The sequence below is a fragment of the Mastomys coucha genome, unplaced genomic scaffold (assembly GCF_008632895.1).
Source record: "Mastomys coucha isolate ucsf_1 unplaced genomic scaffold, UCSF_Mcou_1 pScaffold4, whole genome shotgun sequence".
NCBI classification, from domain to species: domain Eukaryota; kingdom Metazoa; phylum Chordata; class Mammalia; order Rodentia; family Muridae; genus Mastomys; species Mastomys coucha.
The window spans coordinates 49,940,605-49,960,943 of record NW_022196910.1 but is presented as its reverse complement, the minus strand read 5'-3'; the positions used below and the strand labels follow the sequence as shown (position 1 = coordinate 49,960,943).

General features: G+C 43.6%; 1 protein-coding gene across 1 annotated transcript in view; it reads right to left on the bottom strand.

Annotated features, from left to right (window-relative positions):
* The window catches only part of Ppm1h (protein phosphatase, Mg2+/Mn2+ dependent 1H), a 276,682-nt gene that overhangs the window by 156,290 nt on the left and 100,053 nt on the right, over positions 1-20,339 (bottom strand). Inside the window, exon 2 of the mRNA XM_031350264.1 lies at positions 1-163. Within this exon, the coding sequence (XP_031206124.1) occupies positions 1-163 (163 nt within the window). The remainder of the gene's footprint in view (positions 164-20,339) is intronic.

Sequence of the window (20,339 nt, the reverse complement as noted above, 5' to 3'; positions counted from 1 at the left end):
AGCGTTCTCTTTTAACTGCAGCCCTTCCCCGTTGGGAAGGGATGACCTTCGCTTGGAGTTTCTGTTCGGGGTGGAAGTAATGGTCCCGGCTTTCTTCTTCACTGTGAGCACCTCACAGCTGGCTTGGTCCTCATTGTGTGTGCTCTTCCCAGCATTGATAACCCTGGAGAAGAAGCCAGAAAAAGCCAATCAGATGGTGGTTTCTGGGAAGCCGATTGCTCAGTCTCAATCCCAAGGGTCAGCCAAGGAGACTCCATAGCTGGCATCAACTACCTCGTGCAGAGGGCCCATGCGCTCACTATTTCATGGCCTGGATAAACAGAGCTGTGGAAAGCAGAATTGCTCTAGCGCCCCCTGACACACTTGCTAAGGGCGCTATTTTGGTCTCCACTCACCGCTCTGCAGGTGTCTGTCAGATGTGGCAACCCCACAGCCCCCCTCTAGTCAAAACACATGGAGCAACCACTCCTTCAGGTTAAGCTGGAGCCTGAACTGTTTGGTAATTGCAACACAGACAGACAGGGTGGCTTGGAGGAATTCTGGACTGTTTCCTCAAGTGACAATGAGCAAAGTCACTATTCACCTTATCAAAGAACATGGAAGCAATTTACAGTACATGGTAAAGTCCGAGAGAGGAGTGAAGCATACCTCACTATGCCTGCCTCTTGTTTACACAAAAGCCAGGGACTGGATCAAAGGTGTGGATGCAGTCAGACTATTTTTAGCTCTGTCTCTTATCCTGTAGAAGAACGGTCCCTGCTTTTGCACTTTGAGTTGGACATCGAACACATTCCATACAGTACCGTAGCGTGTGGGCAAGACTTTGGTCTAATGGCTAATGTTAGAAGAATCTGAATGTTTCAGGAAAACATGTTTTGCCATTCATGTGCCTTTGCCTAAGTCCAAGTACATAGATCCCTGTGACTGTACACACACACACACACACACACACATTTTCACACTTTGCTTTGTTATTTTCAGTCTCTGAGGTACCTTTAAAAAATTCGATAATTAAAGACGTCATTCCCTGTACTCTCTTTTGAGCCATCCTTTGCTTACCTGTATGTCTCACACACAATACTAATCTTATCGTGCAGATATGTTTTTCTTAAAAACCTATAGTTATGTCTTACAAAAAGTTCTGTGTAAACAGAAATGGGTACTTTTGTCATAACAAGATTTTTATCTTTTCCTTTATTGATAAGTAACATTTGATTTGAAGAAAAAAAAAAGGACCATTTTTGGGCGGTTAGTGAGATGGCTCAATGGGTAAAATGATCTGCAGCCATGCCTGGCAATCCAGGTTTGAAAAAGAAAACAATGTCGCCGTTCGAGGGGACTCATCTGTGCCAGCTGCCAGCCATGTGCTCCGTAATCAAACTGCATCATTGTTCTTATTGGTGATGCGACAATTTATATTTCAGCTTCTTTTACAAGCAAAAATCTGCTTTTATTCATTTCACATACTGCAGTGTATATGTGTGTATGTATGTGTGTGTATATATAAAATTTAAAAATTTTTAACTCAAAATTTGCTTATAACCTTTCAAAATCATGTTCCAGGGGATGATAAAGAGTTGAACATTCATGGTATCCTCTCTGAGTCAAGTGGGTATTACAGTTTCTTATACCTGGTGTGGAGAGGTTGGAAGAAGAGACAGTTTAGGATGTACATGGTGAGGTACCATGAGCAGCAGTGCCACACTGACAGTCAGAACTCGGCAACTGACTCTGAGTGTCACAAACCAGGGCACAGCTGGGAAAAAGACGGGATCTATTCCGATCCCTACCTCAACTCCTTCCCTCTGCACCACGGGGCCATCAGGCAGTCCATAGCAAGCCAAACTGAACTCAGGCGGAAACACATAGTAGGCCTGTTTTAGTCTAGCACTGAGAGGAAGGATAACTTCCTCCCTGCTTCTCTGACCACAGAAAAGTCTGAGAAAGACCCCAGGGGAAAAAAAAAAGCTGACAGCTCAGATTTGCTCAACCGAGAGACGTTCATGTTTGGTCCTAGCTATCTTACTAGGCAGGACTGCATCTGAGGCTCAGGACAGACAGGTTCACTAGGTGCATGCTTCTGGTGCCTGAACTTGGAGAACCAAGCTAGGAGGGCAGGCAAATGAGGTAGGAAATAGCTTGGGTCCTCAGTCACTGGTAATGACCTGCCAGTGGTATGTTCACAGTGTGTTATTTACTGAGATGCAATGCTATACCATCCCAATTTCCCAAACAACTACCTTTCCCAGACAAAGCTGAAGCAGAGGTCCAGCTGGCAAAACAGCTCATGAGTCCCTCACTCAGCACTGTGGAAGGTCTCAGCTACTCTACCCAGAACTTGGGGGCACTCTACCATGACCATCTAACCTCCTGGAGTCACCCTTTGTTGCTTTGCTTTAACATAACAACAGCAAAAGCACTGCAGATGTTTAACAGCTCCCTGCAAGGCTGATTTATCAGCCACTTCTGGCTTCCAGGAATCTATAAAACTACTATAATTACTTAGATCATGAATTTGAAATCACTGTCCCCTTAAAAGGCAGCTTCCTGTCTCCCTTTATGGGTGCTAAACTCTGAAACTGACCTGGTTTTGCCAAGAGGTCCCCAAAACCTTGTGGCATGCATGAGGAATGCAGGACCCTGATGTTTACCACCATACAAGCTTGCACAGTTAAATACAGCAGAGCTGGGAGCACATGTGTGAGCCCGGGCTTTCCACCTGGCCCTGGCTCTCAGGCTCTTAATTCCCTGTTGTGCATCTATCTATTCCTGGAGGCTCAGCACATGGTTCAGAGGTCAGCACTGCACTGAACCATCAGAGCTGGAGAACTGTGAAAGAACAATTTTTGGTGACCTTACTTTGCCATTTCACGTTCAATCGGCTGGTGAACAACCCAGTGAAATGCTAAAATGTCAGAAACTACAATACTGCCCTGGTCAGACAGTTCAGTATTACCTCACTGATAAAGGATTGACCACCCCCACCCACCAAAAAAAACCAAAACAACCAAACAAACCAACCCCTTTTCTTTCTTTAAAAGATTAAAAAAATGCTTTATTTTATTTTATTTTTTAGTGTATGTTTTGCCTACATGTATGTTGAATATACCAGGTGCATTAAGAGACCAGAAGAGGGCATCAGATCTCACAGAACTAGAGTTTTAGATGGGTGTGTGTGACCTACCATGTGTGCCTGGAACTGAACATGGGACCTTGGGAAGAGCAGCAATGCTGGAAGCTGCTGAGCCATTGCTCCAACCCCCTCGTCTCTGGCTTTGTTGGAGACTGACTGCAGGGCTGCCTGCTTTCCCAAGAACTCCATCTCCAGCTCTGCACCTTCTGCTTCCCAACATCTCACCTTCAATATTTCACACACACAGGTAGAGGAGAAAGACTTGATTCTTTTCAATTTATGTTTGTCCTAAAAATTTCAATGCCTACCAACTTAAACACTATATATTTTTCTTCTTCTACCTGTCAGGTGGAAAGGGAGCCAAATTGAACTAAAACAGTGGTTCTCAATCATTTTCATGCTGTGACCCTTTAATACAGTTCCTCATGTCGTGGTCACCCCACCCCACAAAATTATTTTTATGGCTGCTTCATAACTGTAATTTTGCTACTGTTATGAGTAAATGTCGGATATGCAGGATATCTGATATGTGATTGCCAAAGGGGGTCACGATCCACAGGTTGAGAAAAATGCAAGGCTAAAAGTGAACGGAGAAAAATCTTGGTTTCTCAAGCTGAGGGTCAGCTTGTGTTGGCTGCACGCACAGGAGCATATGAACAGCTAATCTGCCCTCGGCTTCTGCCCCTAACGAAGCCAGCGCCTGAGGTCAGGAAGCACATTCTGTCTGCAGAGTATGCTTAGTTTGAACACTTGAAAATGTAAGACACGGTGGCTAGTAAATTATCATATTTTTGGTGATAGCTTCCAATCTCCTACAGAGAAGCCAAACATTTTCTGTGCGACTAACCTGGATGAGCTCTGTGATAGTTTATATATGCTCGGCCTAGGGTGTGGCACTATCAGGAGGTGTGGCCATGTTGGAGTAGGTGTGTCACTGTGGGTATGGGCTTTAAGATCTTCATCCTAGCTGCCTGAGAGCCAGTATTCTGCTAGCAGCCTTCAGATGAAGATGTAGAACTCTCAGCTCCTCCTACATCATGCCTGCCTGGATGCTGCCATGCTCCTGCCTTGATGATGATGGACTGAACCTCTGACCCTGTAAGCCAGTCTCAATTAAATGTTGTCCTTATAAGAGTTGCCTTGGTCATGGTGTCTGTCCACAGCAGGAAGACCCTAACTAAGACAGGCTCTCTCCTAAGAACAGGGTCTAGAGCAGGTACTTTTGAATGAATGTAGGAGTCAGGGAGACAGCCTGGTGAGGGGAATGGTGTTTTTATTGATCTGTCTAAGTGCTAAAAAGCCTTTAGTACTTCACATGGAGTAATTAGCTCTGCACATGCTCTGGTCAGCTCTGGGAGGTGACTACTGCTGCTCTGGCCTTTCAGAGGCCATGCAGTTGAGGAGTGGCAGTGTGTACGTTAGTTACCACCACATACCTCAAGTCCTCAAGTCCTCAGCGGCCTTCCTTGAATTAAATTCTGAGTTGCCAAGATATGTGCTGAACAGGGGGATTTTATCCCTTAAATAACTGGGTAATTTTAAAGTTAGAATTCAAATTTGGAAAGGAAGAAAAGAAAGAGAAGGAAGAAGAATTACCAACTGCTCAATACAGAAACTTTGTAACCACTATTGTTTTTTTTTAACATAAAACAACAAACAGCTGCAGAATGCAGAATTTGACTTTGCTTTTAAAGAAAGTATAAAGCCCTGGGTGGTTTAAACTAAAAGTTTTACATCAAACGGTAACACTTCTCAGCAGGCAGTAATTCCACGGGTTAAGAAGGAGGTCTTTGTATAGGACATCAGGTGAAGCGAGGTATATGGCTGATTCATGTATAATAGAGAGGCAGATTGAAAATTGCTGTCCAGGGGAAATGAATCATTTATGGGAGATCAAATATAGCCTGCTATTATAAACATTCTCTTCTCTAGGTAACCTCCGCCGTTGATGCTTTATGAGACTCTCCGAAGTGGGGACAGACCACCCAGACAGGCTACAGCAGGAGGATTTGATCCTTAATTTTGAGCTCCTGGGGAGATAATAAACCCCTGTCCCTGTGTGCTGGAAAGCATGCTTACACCAGGAACCCGATTAATCCCTTGATAACAGCCCTCAGCAAAAACAGGGGATGGTCAATGGGATGGAACACCCATTAGGAGGGACATTATCCTCTAACAATCACCCAAGAGCAGAGGAGGGAACGGAAGGCCACGCCATCACTTCAGTCAACAGTAATCACACGCCATCACTTCAGTCAACAGTAATCATATACCACCCGAGGGAAAATATGGAGGTATGCAAGAAGGTTCTGGGATGGCAGGCTTCTGCATGTTGGAAGGTTGAGAATCACTTTGGAAGGGACAGTATGGTGAAGGCAGAATACACTTGCTCTGGTAGAGTCTTTGTTCAACAAGCCATCTCATACCTTCCAGCCCCAGACAATGGCTACGGCCAATGAGTAGATGCATGTGACAGGATTTTCCCTGTCCAATCACACTAAAATATTAGTGCAGCAGGAGGCCTGTGATTGGACAGGGAAAGGGAGGCAGCATAAAGAGTTGGAGAGACAGAGAGCGTCTCACAGGAGAAGGAGAGGCCAAGATGGAAGCCAATGAACAGGAAGAAGAACATGAACCAGCATGGCTTTAATTAGCCACAGGTAGTTATGATGTCAAAGGATAGAATAATTGGGATATTTGTCTAATCTAGGTGGGCAGCTTTTATCGTTATTAATTGGTTCCGAAATGATTGTCTTGGCATCTTGTGAATTGAGAACTTTTTTTTTTAAAGATTTATTTATTGTCATATGTAAGTACACTGTAGCTGTTTTCAGACACACCAGAAGAGGGTGTCAGATCTTATTACTGATGGTTGTGAGCCACCATGTGGTTGCTGGGATTTGAATGTAGGAGCTTCGGAAGAGCAGTCAGTGTTCTTAACCGGTGAGCCATTTCTACAGCCCCCCTCCCCCCGTGAATTGAGAATTTATTGATACATAAATCTGTTTAATTATAAGCTTCTAGAGTTTTGTTTCTACTGGGTTGATGGGTATTGTGATGGCTAACCATGGGAGGGGGGATTGGTTCCTCAGGGGGCTAGCTAGAGAGTTGCTGGAGGCAGAATCGCAGGAAGCCTGTTGATACGGCCCTACTGGGGAATTGGCAGGCCAGAGTTGGCGGATCTTTTTCATTATTTCCCACAACAAATATGCACAACCATGGGTCTCAGTCAACATCCATCCTATGGATGAGCTAGAATAATTAAAAACAAAAACAAAAACAAAAACAAAACAGCCACAAGGTGGATGTAGCTGCCTGCAGCCACTCATACGAATGGGTCATCTGGAATGGGGGTCAGGGCCTGAAATTAAGGATACCGGAAATGCGGGAAGGGTTTGAAAAAATTAGACCAACACATGGTGTGCTTTCAGTCCACCATCATTCATTGAACTCTTCTTGTTACAAGTAAACAGGTAGATAGGTAAGGCAAAACCCCTCCCCCAAGTTCGTCAGCATCTTGGCCCCAATCAGCAGCTTCATCTTCAGTCTCTGGAGGTGGGACTTCCAGTGTAACTGGAACTTGGAGAGAGGCGTCGATATTAGCAGGAGGTGGGCAGAGAGGCGTGGTTATCTGTGGCAAGGCTGAGTCTGATAGAATCTGTCCTCAGCTGTAGGAGGGTCACAGGTGGAGTTTTTAAAAAAGTAGTTGGTGGCTTATATTTAAACTTTAGTATATTTACATTAAAATGTTCATATTTTCCTTGAAAATGAATATATCTGCCAGCACACAGTCACTTACTCTGTAAAAACAGCCAGCCCTAAGAAGAAGTTGTGCCCAAGAGACTGGGCAAGTCTGTATTAGTTTATTGCAGGCTTTCCTGTGTTGACCTTTGCCAGTTAAATTGACAGCCTGGCCTCATGGATATTTGAATATGCAATCTTGACATTGTACCCTGAGACTATATGAATATCAGTAAAGGCTTAGACCTGAACCCAGTAATTAAAATAACTGCAAATATTTACTACAGGGCTAAGGTGATAGCTCAATTGATAAAGTATTTGCCTTATTCGTTACAAGAACAGGACTTTTATCTCTAAAGTCCACATACAAATAGCTGGGCATAGCCACAAGTGGTGCACACCTTTAATCCCAGGAGATGCAGGCAGATCTCTATGAGCTCGAGGTCAGTCAGACTAGCCTAGTTGACATACTAAAGGCCAGTGGGAGGCCTCATCTCAAAAAGTAATGTGGTAGTGTCTGAGAAATGACGCCCAAGGCTGTCCTTCGTCCTTCCCACATGTGTAGACACAAGTCTGAGAGCAGTGGTGGGTAGGCCTGCAATTCAAGCCCTTGGGAAGCCAAACAGGATTATAAACTGTGAACCAGCCTAAGAATGTAGCCTTGACAGAGGAGGAACAAACCTGACTGAGGTAAGTCGGGAGGCCGACACGGAGCCGTCAAGGAGCACAGAGGACGTGGTACCTCATCTGTAACAAAACACCATAGCCCAAAGGAATAGAGATGCATCTCTCACTGCAGGATGCAGGCAACAGCGATGCATCTCTCACTGCTGGATGCAGACAACAGCGATGCATCTCTCACTGCTCCATGCAGGCAACAGTGATGCATCTCTCACTGCTCCATGCAGGCAAGATAGGAGGCGACACACCCTGGGCCTATGGACGACTCCCTTCCTGGTTCATAGGTGACAGTATTCTTGCTATAACCTTACATGGCAGAAGGGACAGAGAAAAAGAAAACAGTTCTTTAGCCCCATTTTATCCAACTGTTAATCCCACTCATGAGGAGCTTCACCCTCACCTCCAATCACCGCCCGATGGCCCCACATCTAATAGGCGTCACACTAGGGTTAGGTTCAACAGACCATATCTCACACACACACACACACACACATACACACATCCCATCTACTGAACCTTTTTAGAAAACACTGCAGTTTTTTTTCTCAGACTGATACCAGAGTTGAGGTGTCTGTCCTAAAAGTTCCAAAACCACAGAGGAGAGTCACTGATAAAAGAGCTGTGGAAACAGCTGTGGATATGTGGCTTATGGATTTGGTCTTAGGGAGAAGTTCAAGGTGTCCCCAGGCAGAGGAGCAGCCCAAGAAAACAGAGTGAGGTGAGGCTTCTGATAGCTAGCCTGGGCATGAACTAACTATAGGGGTAACTATAGGCTTGGGTACTATAGAACTAGAAACATACAGTTCTCCAGGAACTTTACCCTACAGAGTCCCATGGAAGGGAATGAAGACTTCTTAAACAAAGGTTTGGTATACTAACAGTGGCTCTGGGAAAGCAATGCTAGAAGCCTCAAGGTAGATGAGGGAGGGTGCAACGGAGGCAAAGCTCTGGGCTTGGAAGTCATGCTCTTAGCATTGGTTCTGGGTGGCAGGAAAGAGGTGGTGTTCAGAGGAGGCATATGAATCGAAGAGTCCTGGAAAGTCAGGCAGACATGGGCCACAGGAAAAGGAGCATAGAGAAGGACTCCTGGGCTTTAAAATGATAAATAGATAGACAGGTATTTTAGTTTGTTTTTAGTTGCTCTGATAAAATACAAAACAAAACAAAACAACTGACCAAAACCAACTTGGGGATGATTTCAATTTATGCTTCCAGGTTATAGTCCATCACTGAGAAAAGCCAGGGCAGGAACTGAAAGAGGAGCAGAGGCAGGCACCATGAAGGGAGGCTGGATAGTGGCTAGCTCTCAGACATGCAGTCAGCTACTGTCTTATATAGTCCAGGGTCAACTGCAATCACGAAAATGCACCCCCAGAGATGCCCACAGACCAATCTGATAGAGGTAAGTCTTTGGTTGGGGGTTCCTCTTCCCAGGTGTGTCCACCTGACAGTCAAGAGCAGCCATCACGATCAGGTGCTCAGATCAGGAAGGGAAAGAGGAAGGTGAACTGAGGCAGAGTTCTGCAAGGCGAAATAATGAAAGTAGCTTTAGGTCAAGTAACAGAAAGTTCTACGTAGAAGAAATGACAGAGCAATGCTAGCCAAGTCCAACTTAGACAGAGCTTGGCCAGCTGCTATGCTTGGGGGCCAGCTAGGAATCAGGTTTTGTGTGGTTTACAAGCTAAGAATGGATTTTTTTTTTTTAATAGTAAAGAGAAAAAAAATCAGGACACATTCAAAGCACACGGAATTCCAATTTCCTGTACACAGAGAATGTTTTGTTGGACCACATCTACACTGTTCGTTCGGTGACCCTGTCTGTGGTAGGCTTTAGATCACGACAGGCAACTTGCTAAAATAGACTCTGTCTCCCAACAGACCAAGTTACTTGCTACAGGATGTTTTGGAGAAAGTGTGAACTGAACTGAACTGTTGGCTCTCAGTGTCTGTTTCCTCTGCAACTGTCTTTTGTAGAACAGAAACAGCCGAACGCCAACGATGTCACAGACCGCACCAAAATGCAGGCAAGGAGAAAGTGCAGGTGAGTGGGCTGAAGCTTGGATGGAGTTTACCATGCACCCTCATTTTCTGGTAACAGGAGAGGGGAACTCTGTAGCATGGATTCTGAAGACACCTTTAGTTTCTAATCCTCACGGAAGCTCAGGAGACACAATGTTGTGTGTAGACGTCACACACTTAGATTAGTATTTTCTTCTTCACCTTGGTTATTTAAAAATAAACTTTAGCATGGCAAAATAAATACTACCAAGTTGCCTTAGGCAGTTCCTTTCAATTATTGTCATGACAAGTTATTAATATCATTAATATCTAACTTCTATATTTAAAAGGGGGAAGTTTCGTGCTTCAACAAATGTTAGAGCAACTTTAAGGGTGGAGGGGACACAGCGCCTATCCAAAAGTATTTGAAGTTTCCAAGTTAAAACACAAATAAAATCCCTTTTGGAAATTAAGTACAATGTTACTTATAGGGGACTGTTAGTTTTCATTGGGAATTCAAAAAAAAAAAAAAAAAAAAAAAAAAAAAAAAAAAAAAGAAAGAAAGAAAGAAAGAAAGGAAGAAAAGAAAAAAGGCAATGTAATATATTTTATACAGATCTCCCTTTGCAAGAGATATGATTTTAAAAAATCAGTTTGAACCTTGAAACTAATAAAATATGAAACCAAAAGACAGAGCCACTGTGATCTCAGTAGAAGAGTCATACACACTATTCTGGTTTGCTTTGCTGTTACTGGGATAAAAGAGACCAAAAGCGCGCTGGGGCAGGGAAGGCTTGTTTTGGTCACCTTACTTCAATTTACTATAGGGAAGCCGATGCAAGAGTTCATGGAAGAACCTGGCGGCAGGAATTGAAGCGGAGACCTCTGAAGAACACAGCTTACTGACTGACCTATGCTACCTTTCTTTCACAGCTCAGGCTTATCTGTCTAGGGGCAACACTGCCCACAGTGGACCCGCATTGTTCTTTAATGTCAATTAGCAATAAAGAACATGCCTTATAGAAGTGTCTACAGGCCAGTCCTGGTAGAGGCAATTCTTCACGTGAAATTCTTTTTTCCCAGGCACATCTAGGTTTGTGTTGAACGACAAGAACAAACACATCCCTCTCTACCCCTCCAGCTCCCACTATCTGGAATTAAACTCAGGATTAGCCACATGTTAGGCACCTACTCTATCAGAGAGAAATATGTAATTCTTTTTGAAAAGAAAATTATTTTGAACATTATCATGCAAAGTACTAGGGTTCACTTTGGCATTTTGTCACTGGTAATATTTGTTATTCTGAAGTTTATGTTGATATTACAATAGTCAATACAGTGTTTTGCTTGCTTAGATTTTTTTCCTTTTTTTTTTCCTAAAAAAAATACATGCTAGGGTTTGAACCTAGGGTATGAAGCATGGCAGGGCAAAAGCGAGACCACTGACCCTCATACAATCCCAGCTATGATAGCACGTTCAAGTAGTTCTTAAAATTGCTTTTATTGATATCCTCATCTCCTCCTTGCCAGCTGGTCCCTTTTCCCCCTACCCCTCCACACCTCCACAGCCTAGGGAATGGCACCGCCCACAGTGGGCTGGGCCCTGCTATATCTATCAGCAAGGAAGAAAACACTGTTCTCATTGTCCACCAATCCTAGGGTCTTCCTCTCTTCCCCCAGCACCTCTTTCTCCCACGTTGTGTTCTTCCCCAGTGTCACAGTCTACTCCCATGAGTTTGCATCCCTATGAGAATCACAGGGAGGATCTGTTCCTGAGTTAGTCTGTGTACCATCAAGAGCCATCCACTTTCTTGCAAATTTCATTGTTTAATCTTTCCTTCAAAGCAGAGTAAGATTCTACCATGCACATATGCGACATTTTCATTATTCATGTATCTGCCGACAGACAACAGGGCAGAGCAAGACTCTACTGTGCACATATACAACACTTTCATTAATCATCCATCCACTGACAGATATCAGGGCTGATTCTATTTTCTTGTTACTGTGAAAAATGCCACAGCAAACATGCATGTGTGTGAGAGTATTTTTTGTGGTACGATATAAGCTCGGCAGAGATATCGCTAGCTCATGCCTTGATTCTTCTTTTAATTTTCTGAGGAACCTTCATACTGATTCCCATCATGGCTGTATAGTTTATGCTCTACCATCAGTTAAGTAAGGAATCCTCTTTCCCTACATCCTTACCATAATTTCTTATTGGCATGTTATTCAAACGTCCCAAGACAACCTTGACTGAATCTTGTTTGTTGTTAGTCTTGCTGTTGAATAAGGAAAGTGTCTAGCTGTCTGGGATTCTGCTAGCCTCCTTATAAATATGAAACAGAAATAGGCAGAGGCGAGCGGCATTATTTGGTGGCAAGGGGGTTAAATGGTGTCTCACTTGGAGTTCTCCCATCCAAGAACTAATCAGGCCTGGCCCTGCTCAGCTGCCAAGCTCAGATAAGATCAACAGTGTTCAAGGTGTTTGGCTTGGATTTCTTAATCCTTGCTTAAGAAAATAACGTCAATGAGCTGGGGGGAATGGCTTGGTTGGTAATGTGCTTGTTGGATAAACATTAGGAGCCTAGATCAAATTCCAGGCACTTCTAATTCCAGGAGTGGGGAGGTGGAGATGGAGAGGGGTGGGCGTGGGAGGGGTGGGAATCTCTGGGGACTGCTGGCTCACAAGTCTTGCCTAACCACTAACATCTAAGCCTGAGAGAAAATTTTAAAAAGAGCCAAGATGGATGGTTCTAAGAAAGGACACCAGAAGTTGGACTCTGGCTTCACACCGCTCACGCTTCATGAGTAGGCAGGCATACAGGGCATGCCTGTAGGCCACACCCACCAAACAGAGCCGAGCACAAGCAGTGGATCCAGAAATTTTTGAAGCTGTCTGACATGAAAAGAAAGAGTAGAGAGAGTGGACACAGACTCCCTGGGTTTGAGTCCTGGGCCTGACACTCACAGCTGGGTGACCTTCAGCAAATCACTTTACCTCAGTTCTCATGCCTCAGTTTCCATCAGCAAGATGGAAAAAAAAAAAAACCCAAAACATCAGTGTTTGCCTTATAAGGAAGCAGCCGACTGCTAGAAAAAAACTTCTTAAAAACCCTTCTATTGAATGGCTTGGTTAAAGCTTACAGTGAAATGCTGTTTGTTGCCACGCAGTGCGCCAGTGTCACACGCAGGGGAGAGACTCTGACAGGTATTTCTGGCATTTCCTCATAGCAGTAAAAAAAAAAAAATTTTTTTTTAAGTGATATATTGTGCTCACACAAACGATGCTCTTGAGAAAGGCTACACAACAGCCAGTAGAAGACAGGGAGCTGGAGAAAGGCTTGTGACACATTACTGGATCCGCAATGCTCCAAACACTTTATCAAAACAAACAGTCCTGTCGCTAAATGAAGGGGGAGAACAAATTTTCCTTCACAGACTTTAGTCTCTGCTTTTCACTGTTTAAAAGCACTACATCTGAAAGTCACGTGACTTGGGAGAGAAACGTCCATGTCTGCATTCTAACTTGTGGGAGAAAGCTTGTTCTGTTTCAGGTTAGAATCCTAAACCAAACACTCACACGCCCTTTGCAAAGGGTCCTTATCTGATAGAGCATTTTTAGCCTTGTCTTCAGACCCCGGGAAAAGCTCAGTTAACAATCCAATTCTCCTCAATGGACAAGGGGAACAACAGGACACTTTAAACTCGGTGGTCCCCGCAGAGCCATCCTACCTTCCAGTGTAGGGAAGCTGATTTCTCCAGTCTCCAGAGAAGGCGAGTGTGCTTAGTGAGACAAACTGATAGCAGACTCTTAAGTCGGATGCTCAGTAGGAATTAACAGCACACTTCAGTTAGCAAAATAACCTCAATCGAAATCTATGAATGGGGCTGGAGAGATGGCTTAGCAGTTAAGAGCACTGGCTGCCCATTCAGAGGTCCTGAGTTCAATCCCCAGCAACCACATGGTGGCTCACAACCATGTGTAACGGGATCTAATGTCCTTTCCTGTCATGCAGGCATACAGGCAAATAAGACTCTCATATACACCAATCAATCAATCATCAATCAATCAATCAATCATCAATCAATCAATCAATCTCTAAAAATATCTATGGATGTATAGAACAAGTGAACTCGCCTTTGTCCTGGCACACGGTGAGAGTGAGTGAGCTCTAGAGTGGCTGACTTGTCTACTACAGTTTAAAATGTTCCGAGTCGGGCCTCTCTCATCAGTTGTCCCAAAAACAAGATGTCACCAAATTTATGGTGATGATGGAGCTGGCTTTTATCAAGTGAGTCACAAGTGACAAAGAATCCCTACTAAGATTAGAATGGCTGTAGGCGTAGCTTGCTGAGAGGAAATGAAATAATAGTACAATAAACAATGTAAAAAGGACGGGCTAACACCAGACTACCATCTTGGTCAGAGTTAAAGCCGAGGTGACAGCTCACCATGCCAGCTCACCATGCCAGCTCAGGTAGACTGGGCCCAACTGACCTGGCTGATGCGGCTTTCTTATTTGGAGATTTTCATGTTCCTTCAAGTTTCAGTTTGATCCCTCGGAACTTAGCATGGGCCACATCATTTTTATTTTTCTGTTGCAGTCTGAGGTACCTAGCCAGCATGAAGATTATGGCCTCTCATAAATTTTAGTTAGCTTGAGTTCAAGGAAAACAAGTCTACCACACTCAAAACTGTACTTTATTACCAGGACCCCTAGCAGAAAATAAATTTGGAAGCAAAACAGGCAGAATTGGCTTCAGATCCCTCAAGCAGAGCTGTGGCTAAGAGGGGTCAGGGCCTGGAGCTCTCACCGTGGGGTCCGCCTCACAGCCAAGTGCTTGTGCTAATCTGCAGTCCTGGCTTTCAAATTAAAACTTCTTCAGGCAGGGGAATTTCAAGGGCTGAAGGGAGACAGAGAAGTCAAAGGAAGGCATTTTCTGACACTATAAACCTAAAGCTACCGGGAAACACAATGAACTCCCTTTACTGGAATTCTTAGTGCTGGAGATGTGCAGCAGGTGACTTATCACCCCTCAGAGACTCCGGGCATCTGTGCATTGAGCAAGAAGCCTCTAAAAGCCATTCCCCCAACTGTTGAGTCTGTCTGTCTTCCCGTATCATCCTTGCCACCTCCCATACTTGAAATAAAATCTAAACTGATTTTCCAAACAATACTGATTCTTATCATTTTACCGAGGAAATTCTCTCCTACCTAGTAAGCCATATTTAGCACATGACAGGGCTCAAGAAATCAGAAATTTGTCGAGTCAAACTTCTCTTCAATTAGGCCTTTATGTGGGCCTTAAGAACTGAGCTCCTGTTCCCTGGAGCTTCAAATTTGGCTTGCTTCTCTTCTTCCTAAATAAACTTTCCCCAGGAGGTTGTCTCTACTCCCTGGGCTTAGTTTGGGATCCAAACACTTGAGGCCTGCCAAGCAGTGGAGCCAAATTCACATCTATGGTGCTGATCTCAGGGGTGTCTTGACTGCCGGTCCAAATGCCTTCAGCACATCTGCAGCATTACAACATCCAAGCTGCTCAAGCCTGTGCTAGCTCTTGTCTCTTTCTCTTGTCTACCTCACACTTCAGACACAGTTCTCTTCTGGTGTTCTTTGCACAGAGGAACAGGGTCTTCCTGAATCCCTAGTTCCTTCGCTTGTGCCCACACCTACTTTCTCTGCCTCATTACCACCTTCCATCATCTAGTTCCCTGCCTTGTTGAGCCCCTCATCATACCCCCTAGCCCCTGATCTGATGCCAGTACTTCCCTACCTGGCGTTTCCTTCCTCGTATGACCATACCACCTCTCTCAAGTACAAACATTCCCATGTCTCAGGCTCAACGTCCATTAAATGGACTCCTGACGATTTCAGGCCATGACTAAAATGCCTTCATTTACCACATGGTCTCCCTAACTCAGGCCCTTGTTTCTCCTGCCTGTTCTGATCACACTAGTTATCCCTGGCCTTATGGAAGCACCGTGCTGCACCTGAGGATTCTGTATGGCGTGTCCTCCGCTGTGTGGTGATCCTGTCTGGTGAGTACATCCTGTCTACCAGAGTTGGGATACTGGCTCCTCTCAGGTCCCCAGAGGCCCCTGCACAAAAGGTTGGTTTCCTTGGTGGGATTGTTGGGAGGTGGAACCTGGGGGAGATCCTAGACCTTTGGAAGTGCATTCTCAGAGGTGACCATAGGACCACAGCTCTGGTCTATCCTTAGCTCTCTATCTTGTGAGGTGACAATTTGCTCTGTCACATGTTCCTGCTATGCTATAGTCCCAAAGAAATAAAAGAAACAGTCAATGGGTCATGGGCAGAAACCTCCAAAACCACGACAAAATAATCAACCAAAATCTATCTCTTCTTTTCTCCCTGTCTTTTAGGGTTTTGTTTGATTGTTGTTGTTGTTTTTGTTTTGTTCTGTTTTAGACAGGGTCTCTCTATGTAGCCCTGGCTGTCCTGAGACTCATCATGAAGACCAGGCTGGCTTCAAATCCCTGGAGATCTGCCTACTTTTGCCTCCTGAGTGTTGGGAATACAGGTAAATGCCACCATGCCCACTTTTTTCTCTTTATAGGTTAATTACTATGCATCTTTAGTAATGACGGAAAGATACATTATACTGTATGTGCTCTGTTTAAGGCTATTTCACAGTGCCTTTTTAGCCTTGTTCTTAAACAATGCATAAAGTAGTGCTGTGGCCTGGTATGCTAGCTCGGTGTACTCACTAGTAAACAACTCGAATAAATTAACTAATCTTTAAAACTTGCTTCCATTAACTCTAAAATTACTATCTAGATGAAGAGAAGAAATGAAGTGCACACTTCTGGTAGAGATATGATTTTATGTGCCTAGGTTCTTTCTTTTAGACATTGTTTATCTTTTCCAGCCTGTATACAGAGTTGTTCAATGGCCACTAATAACTAGCCTAGTGAAGGCCATTTGAGTCAGTTAGTGTCTTTCTGTGGAAACTGAAAGACAGGTAACGGAGGAAGCACGCACAACCATGCATACCTGCCATTCTAACACCCAGGGGGCTGAGGCAAGGTGGGGGTCACAAGTTCAAGAGCAGCTTGAGTCGCCTTGAAAGACTCCCTATCTAAAAAAACAAACAAATAATAAAATAAAGGTGGGAAAAAGTGGGGTAAGGAAGAACCCGGGGGTGACAGAGAGGAGAAGTGAGGTAGAGTTTACAAGACACACAATCCGAGTTGTAGTGTTCCCAGCCCTCATGTGTATCTGGGTAGCTGAATAACCCCAATATCCTACGACAAAATCCCCATTTGGTGGCTGCCCATGGTATGCTGCATGCTGCCATGGCTGCCGTCAGCCCCACTTGACAGCATCTCATTGGGGTGGGATTTTAGCATATAAGTCTTGGTTAATGGCAAACATTCACTCCATAGAGGTTACTCGGACAGACCTGGAGCTCTTTTAAGCAATACAGAGCCCTTGCTTAATTTCCTTCTTTTAATTATTTTCAGAGCAAGTAGCCAGTGTAATAGTAACTTCTAATGGTTGTACCTCGGTTTAGTTTTTGTTTTTTTATTTCCTTTTAACCATCGCTGGATTTAGAGATTTCCCTCCGTGCTAAAGCCCATTTATGTGTTTGTTCCTAATGTTTAAATTATCTCATCGTTGTCTGATCTCACTGTTCAGAAACTCATGCTTTGTCCCTCTGAAATGCTGTTATCTCTAAGGGCTGTGTGTTTTTTTTCTTTTCTTTGCCTTCCACCCGGCAAACGGCCTCTGACTCACTCTGTACTCCCAGTGTGTAATTCTCAGAACTGACCTGGTGAGAAGAGGCACTCAGGATGCTGTGGGGGAATGACCTGCTTCCAGGGTCTCCATGGAACAGAGTTACAATGGACAGAGTTACAAAGTATTTATGTTTCAACAATTGAGTTCTTGTTGGTCTTTGTGATTCTAATTTAAATTTACATGGTTTTCTTAACTTGTCTTGTACCAAGCAAATTTGTCTTATTTTCTACATCCTAGGAAGTGTGCAATGCACTGATTTTTCTGCAGGGATTCCCCAGGGCTCTCCTGCTCATTCTCTTTGTTGGGCCATTAGGGAATGGTCTTCATTGCCCTGCTGAACCAGCCATGGTGCCTCATCCCCATGCTTGCCCCCACATGTATGTCCATGGCACTGCAGCTCCATGGATGACCACCTGACATCTGATCCTGGCACTGTCTTCGGCTTCTGCCCCAGTCGTGATAACCACCACTAGGGACTTTGTCATACTAATCTGCAGCCCTGTAGAAGAGAGCAAGGAGATTCCAGTCCCTGCCTGGACCAGAAGGACCATGTTTTATCTAAGGGAGTGCAGTGCGGCTTATCACCAGTGACTTGGGCATCACCAGCACTTGAAACTTTTATAAGACCTTACCCTACCTTAATGTCAGAGTTGAGTTGAACCCACAAATTATGTTTCAAGGAGTCCTCCAGGGGACAGGTAGACATATGCAAATTTGAAAAGCACTCTAAACACCAGAGGTTGGAATTAGCAGTGCAGTTTGTCCCATGGAAAAAGTGTCACAGGTCACACTTGTAAGCATTTAGTGTGCTTTATAGGGTAGCAGGCTAATGCAATGTCCAGGTAAGTCTATTAGTGGGTCAGCCAAACTGTTGCTCAGATAAATCAGGAATCATATCCACAAATGTTTTTATACCCTTTTCAGGTAAGTTAGGAAGAATTTTTCAAATGTAAGGCAAAAGAATTTTATTATTTTTATTATTCAGTGGTTAATTTGCATCTTCATCAGTGTAAAAAGGATGTATTATAACCAATATTCAAAACTCTGTGCAACTTGGAAACTAATAAAATAAAAAAAAAATACTCTCCCTTGTGCTCTTTTTATGAAAAACATTTCCTCCTCCTGATCTCCTCTCTTAAGCTTCTGGTTCTACTATTAAGATTGTCTCAGCGAATGAGAGGCATTTATTATGATAGCCAGGACTCTGAAACAATGAGGTCTATTTAAATCTCTAGATTGAAATGTAGCACGGGAGGTAGACAGTTACCTCACTCTTAGTGTGTGGGATTTCCAGTGGCTTCTAGGACTAATGTAAATTCTGACTCTCAAGGTTGGGGGTAGTCGCATGCTTCCCACAGTTGGCAGATGTCTAGTAAATCTACATTTATTTGTAGGTTATTTAATCTTATTCATTATATTATTTAATATAATAAATTATTATTTACTTAATTTAATCTTCAAAATAAACCATGATTAGCTCAATTGATAAAAATTATTCAAGGCATTGAGTATTTCAGAATAGGAGCTCCTGGATGTCTTTCCTGATTTTTTTTTTCTGGATTTTACTTAAAACTTGGTTACCTGATGTGAAACAAGCCAAGAGAAGGTTTATTTGGGCTCAGAGTTCAAAGTCGTACCACCCATTCATTATAGGGAAAGCATAGCACTGAGCTCGGGTCCATGGATCATGTGGATCATGTGGATCATGTGGATCATGTGGATCAGGATCATGTGGATCAGGAAGCAGAGAAAACAGAGCGCAGTACTCCTGGCTCTGTCCTCCTCAGCTCTTTTACTGTCTCTGGGCCCCCATTCCCTGGAGCGGTGCCCCCACATTCACAGCTAGTCTTTCCTCATCAGTCAAACTTCTCTGGAAAGATGTACGAAGACATGCCCAGAGGCATAGGCTCCAAGATGAGTAGTTAACAGTGAGGATCAATGTCACATTCTTTTACCCTTTAGCACAGAATTATATGTGTGGAGGTTTAGGATTTTTGAAGGATTTTAATTCTCTCTCTCTTTTTCACTTATAAACTTCATTATTAAAAAAAAAAAAAAAACCAAAAAAACTCATAAGCAAACAAACAAAAATCACATAGTATAATTCACCAGGTTGAAGTCTATATATTTCCATTAGAATAGCCATTTGGGACAGACTGTGTAGCTTCATGCTGGGATTGACTCTTTCACTGTGCATTCATCTACCTCCAAACCCAAAAGAAATCCCTGACAGACTTAAAACTAGAAAAGAGGATATCATTTGAAATGTAAATAAAGAAAATATCTAATAAAAAATAAATTAAAAAAAGAAAAACAAACAAACAAACAAAGCAACCCTAGAAAAGCAATTAGCCTCACGCCCTCTCTGGTAACTTTTGTCTGTTACCCGCACTCATCCATCTTCACCAGCATTTATCTTTTTTATTTCTATTTTCTATGTGCCTTATGGTGTCCATGTGTACATTTGTTTACATATACATAGGCCATTAAACTCTGCAAGTGAGGAAGAACATGCATGAGTTGGTTTTTTTTTTTTCCTTTCTGTTTCTGAGGTTGTGTGCCTTTGCTTAATATACATTCTAAACTCATCCATTTTCCTGAAAATCTTGTGATTATATGTTTCTCTAGCCATGGATAATATTCCATTTTTAAAACAATACCAAATTTTCACGATCCGCTCAGCCATTGATGAACAGTTCTTTGCTACTGTGAACAGAGGATCATTAAACATTGAATTTGAGGTTGCTATTTCTCCCCTGAAGTCCATGGGTGTCTGAATGCCTGTTGCTGTGTATCAAACACCATGCTAGTCCATGAGTAGACGTAGTAGAGGAAGGCTCTGCCTCTGTAGTGCTGATGGGTTGATATTGGTAGTACAAATGAACATGCGCTGAGTCTAGCACAGAGAGAACTATACAGAGGGGAGAGAGCAGAGAGGCAGGGCCAGAGAAGGAGGGGCAGAGGAAGAGAGGCAGAGAAGCAGGGGCAGAGGGGCAGAGGGGCAGAGGGACAGGGGAAGG